Source organism: Mandrillus leucophaeus, unplaced genomic scaffold (assembly GCF_000951045.1).
Source record: "Mandrillus leucophaeus isolate KB7577 unplaced genomic scaffold, Mleu.le_1.0 Scaffold377, whole genome shotgun sequence".
In the NCBI taxonomy this organism is placed as follows: domain Eukaryota; kingdom Metazoa; phylum Chordata; class Mammalia; order Primates; family Cercopithecidae; genus Mandrillus; species Mandrillus leucophaeus.
This window is the reverse complement of record NW_012103998.1, coordinates 501,894-507,213: the sequence shown is the minus strand read 5'-3', so window position 1 is coordinate 507,213 and position 5,320 is coordinate 501,894. Positions and strand designations below refer to the sequence as shown.

Sequence of the window (5,320 nt, the reverse complement as noted above, 5' to 3'; positions counted from 1 at the left end):
AGTGACTGTCTTACAGACCGTTGTGGTTAATACTGATTTCTGTGAAGAATATCCCCTTTAAAGAGCCCTAAATAAAATGCCCTGTGGGTAATTGGACAGCCCTCCTAGTCTACTTTCCTTTAATTGAGAGGAGTTGTGGGGTTGACAATATTAGTACAAATAACCCTCCCCAAGGCAATTATTCTGGCTTCCAGGTCTCCCAGAGCTGACCCCCGGGTTGCTGTCACTCCAGGTTCTCTCCCCCAGCCCCCACTCACCAGGACTTCAGTGTCTCCCTCCCATCTAAGGGGATGATCCCCAGCTCTCTGTGCCACTCACAACAGTGGATCTGTGGCAAAGCTTTTGAGGCCAGTCTAGCCACCTTTTTAAAAATGCAATGAGCATTGATAACACAAATGGATTATTATTATTATTACTACTACTACTACTTAGAATCAATACCTATTGTCATGGAAGTCCTCAAATGCCTGAAATTGAGAAACTGCCCAGGAGTGGGGAAAACTTTCCTTGAGAAGGCCCGATTTGAGCTGGGTCACAATGGATGAGAAAGAGTTCACCAGGCTCCAAAGCTAGGGAACAGCATTTTAGCCGAAAGGAATAGCATTTAAAAAGTTCACACCAGAGTCGAAGGAAAAGGATAACATTGTATAGGTTTTTGTCTCTTCATGGGAGAAATTGCTCTTCCCATCTGTGCACCTGTGATGGTGGCTTTGACCTGCAGCATGATGAGTGCCGGGAAAGGGAAGGTCTCTGCAATTGGCAGTGATTGTTCAGTTTCACAAGCATCCATGGTCTGGGCAGCTTTGAGCATTGTGTGGGTTATCAGAGTGCTGGCAATACAAAGTAATCCAGCAAAGTCCCTTCCTCTGAAGCTCATCACATAGGAAAGGCAGTTACACTTAGACGTATACTACAACCACGGGAGAGATATTGCAGGCACCTGTATAAAGTGCACTTAGCATGGGGTCCAGCATTTTAGTTAGAGACCGACTATATTAGTTCTTTCTCACATTGCTGTAGAGAAATACCCAAGACTGTATAATTTATAAAGAAAAGCGGTTTAATTGGCTCACAGTTCTGCAGGCTGTACAGGAAGCATGATACTGGCATCTGCTGGGTTTCTGGGGAGGCCTCGGGAAACCCGCAGTCATGGGAGAAGGCAAAGGGGGAGCGGGCATGTCACATGGTCAGAGCAAGAGCGAGAGAGCGAGGGCTGAGGTGTCACACACTGTTAAATGACCAGATCTCATGAGAACTCAGTCACTAACTCAAGTATGGTACCAAGGGAGATGGTGCTAAACCATTCATGAGGAATCCGCCCTTAGGATCCAGTCACTTCCCACCAGGCCCCACCTCCAACGTTGGGGATTACAATTCAACATGAGATTTGGGCGGGGATACATCCAAACTATATCACAGACCCACAAAGAAATTGATAGGATGGGCGGGAATAGAATCACTTGTGTTAAGTGGGGAACGGTTTGAATGGGGACTCGTTCTGCAAGTGGTCATGTCATTAATCATGGTTCCACATTATTCCCCATGCATTGCTGTCGCTCACGGGGACATATGTGGTGAATAGAGGAGGACCACAGGGCCTCCCCGTATTTCTGAATTGTGGCTGCTTACAGAAATGCAGCCAGGAAGCTCCCAGTTCAGAGTGGCCCATTGAGATGGAAGTGAAAGCTTACTTTTTATTAGGTTCACCAGGGGAAGGAGGGGACAGCTGCGTTGCCCATTCTGAAGCCCCCACTGTCCCCGCCAAGTTTGGTCGGCATCGTGACCGCCAGCTCTGACCGGCCTCCTCTCCCCGCAGGTATGGAGAGTGCAATCACGCTGTGGCAGTTCCTGTTGCAGTTGCTGCTGGATCAGAAACATGAGCATTTGATCTGCTGGACCTCGAACGATGGTGAATTCAAGCTCCTCAAAGCAGAAGAAGTGGCCAAGCTGTGGGGACTCCGAAAAAACAAAACAAATATGAACTATGATAAGCTGAGCAGAGCCCTGCGATACTATTATGACAAGGTAAACCCTTGACGTTGCATGAGGCCGTCTTGGGGAGGGTGGAATCCCCTCTGCGTAGTTCCCTGATGAAAGAAGATAATAGCGTGCTATGAATCAAATTAGAAAATAAAACAGGGGCAGTGTATGCCTTCTTTTTGGAGAAAAACTGTGCGGTAGGGATTTTCCCCACCCTCTGGAAGCCCTTTGGATGTTACTGAGGGTCACATTTTGTTTCTTCTGCATTTTCGTCTGAGTTTGCTGAAGAACTTTGCTAACAATAGAAATGAGATGCAGGCAGGCTCTGGGGCTTTCCTCATGTTGAATTGGTCGAATGACAGAATGCATGTTAAAATCCAGAAAGTCTGTTTATCCTGTCTGCTTTGTGGTTCAATTAAAGGGACCTTTCCTGGGAGGTGGTAGCTTTGGCAGATTAGTTTTTAACAGTTCAGTGCCTCAGTATCCTCATTTATAAAACAGGAATCAGCATAGGAATAATAATAGGAATAGGAATCCTGGCTCAGGATTGTCGTGATGACCAGCCGAGCCATTACGTGTTAAGTACTTAGAACACTGCTTGGTACCTGGTGCTTGCAGCTTCATGGGAAACTTCCCTAGTTGGAAGAAAAGCACGTTCATTTTTAAGTCATAGAGATGAGGCAGAGTGCTTTGTTAAGTGATAGTATAAGTATAGCGTGGTTGCCAAAACCAGGACAGCTGGGTGAGTTTTAATGCATTTCTGGAAAAAACAGTTTTAATGTGCTTGCTAGTGCAAAATTATTGCTATGTAGGAGAACCATTTCTGGCCTGTAATTGTTGGCCATTTCAGTTTGAATCTGTTGTTGCTGCATATTTAGTCTCTAAGACATAAAGAGCTAGAGCCATGATAATGGTAAGCTTTTGTTCTGGTTTTATTGTTCATATTAAAAGGTGAATTAAAAACTGATTTAAATATTAGTTCCTGATCTATATTTAGGGCCTGCTGTCTGCCAACCTCTTTGGAATTTAAGACATAAGGATTATACATTTCAGGAAGTAGAGACATCATTAATTATAAAGTGTTCCTTTTATATGATCGTAATTGCACGTGATTATGTCATTGAAATGCTAAAGGTGCTCTCCTTTAATGTAGCAATTAATTAATCCTGGCTTACTGCAGAGTCCTACTGAAATATAAAAGCACTTCTTGCAAATTGCACTGTCTGAAAGCCTCGTAGACGGCTTACTGTTTTGTGTGTTTCCCCGGGTTCTAAGTTCTGCAGTGGGAGCTGGGGCTGCTGAAGGAAAACACTCCCATTGCCTGCTGGCAGAGTGCCTAAAAGCTGGGCTTTGAGACTCAAAAAGCATGTTCGTTGTTTTCAATCACGGTATCAAACAAAGAAGTCCTCCCTCTGTGTCTGGGACGGGACTCATCTCTTCCCTGGCCTGGGCCTGGAGGTTTAAGGGTTGTGTCTCTTTAGCATGAAGGGATGTCCTGGGCTGAAAATGACTGCTCACAAAATTAGCAAAGCCATTCCTGTTTGGACTACATCTGATCTCCCTTGGGCAGATTTTTAAATCTCTAGAGAGAGCAGTTTCATAGCCTTCAGTCAACAAGTATGTTCTGGCACTTTCTGTTAGACGTCTAAGGTGCTGTGCTGAGCGCTTCTTCCCCTTGTCTCCTTTAAACTTTACAACAGCCCCATAGACAGGTGCTGCCGTCATCATCCTCCTTACACACGTGAGAATACAGAGGCTTAGACGAGCAACCTGCCCAGGTGCACACGGTCAGTGAGTGGCAGAGCCCGGATTTGAACCCCGCTGGTCCGCCCAGGTTCCCAGCCAGAAGGCACACACACACCCTGCCTTCTGGGCCGTTCATTTCCTTTCCCTTTGAATGTCTTGAGTTCCAGGTAGGCAGTCAGGCTGTCCAAAGGGTATTACAACCTAAGAAGTTTTATTATTACCAAGAGCCTCAGGCTGGGCATGGTGCCCTCACACCTAATCCCAGCACTTTGGGAGGCTGAGGCAGGAGGATCTCTTGAGTCCAGGAGTCTGAGACCAGCCTGGGCAACGTGGCGAGACCCTGTCGCAACAAAGAATTAAAAATTAGCCAAGTGTGGAAGTGCATGCCTGTAGTCTCAGCTACTTGGGAGGCTGGGGTGGGAGGATCATTTGAGCCTGGGAGTTTGAGGCTGCAGTGAGCTATGATTGCACCGCTGCACTCCAGCTTGGGCAACAGAGGGAGATCCTGTTTCTTAGGGGGGAAAAAAAAAAAAGGAAAGAAACAACTTCAGTATTGAAAAATCCCAGCAAATGACGTGTATCAGGTAGAGTCCAAGGTCAGGAATCCAGGTGGCTGGTGTGGCCTGCCTGCCTGCACTGCCCCTTTCTCTCTTGCCACATGACCTTTGAGCAGCCCCAAGCATCGAACTGGAGCTGGCAGTAAGGGCAGGAGCAGCCTCCTATCCTGTTGTGTCATATAGTCTTTGGCCACCAGAAGAAATTGCTCCATGTCTTTCCTTCTACAGATATACCTGTCCACATGCACACACGCGAGTATACACATACACACCTGCCCACATGCACACACACACGAGTATACACATACACACCTGCCCACATGCACACACACACGAGTATACACAGACACACCTGTCCACATGCACACACACACGAGTATACACAGACACACCTGTCCACATGCACACACAGAGTATACACCTGTCTCTTATACACATCTAGATGTGTATAAGAGACAGGCCCAATCCCCGCCATTATGCAATATGCCCATGGAACAAACATGCACATGTACCCACTGAATCTTAAAAAAGTGGGGGTCCAGGCAGGGGAAAGATAAGCATTTTCTTTTTTTCCTTTCTTCTTTTTTTTTTTTTTGAGACGGAGTGTTGCTCTATCGCCCAGGCTGGAGTGCAGTGGCTCGATCTCGGCTTACTGCAAGCTCCGCCTCCCGGGTTCATGCCATTCTCCTGCTTCAGCCTCCCTGGGGACTACAGGCGCCTGCCACCACACCCCGCTAAGTTTTTATATTTTTAGTAGAGATGGGGTTTCACTGTGTTAGCCAGGATGGTCTCGATCTCCTGACCTCGTGATCTGCCCCTCTCGGCCTCCGAAAGTGCTGGGATTACAGGCGTGAGCCACCACGCCTGGCCAAGATAAGCATTTTGTCATCAGATAAAAGGAATTTTTTAAAAAAGATTTCTAGCATTTCTTTTATGTGTTCCACATATTTGAAGCTCAGAGTGGTGGGAAATCAGCTAAGTAAAGTTAGGCGGACTGAAACATTTTAACTTAGAGCAGGCCTCCATGTGCGTTATAA

The 5,320-nt window shown here is 46.6% G+C and overlaps 1 protein-coding gene across 1 annotated transcript in view; it reads left to right on the top strand.

The window, feature by feature from the left end:
- Positions 1 to 1,815: 1,815 nt before the first annotated feature.
- ELK3 (ELK3, ETS-domain protein (SRF accessory protein 2)) overlaps positions 1,816 to 5,320 on the top strand; it is a 53,458-nt gene continuing 49,953 nt past the window's right edge. The window contains exon 1 of the mRNA XM_011990302.1: positions 1,816 to 2,025. Coding sequence (XP_011845692.1) covers positions 1,819 to 2,025 — 207 coding nt within the window. The 5' untranslated portion in view covers positions 1,816 to 1,818. The remainder of the gene's footprint in view (positions 2,026 to 5,320) is intronic.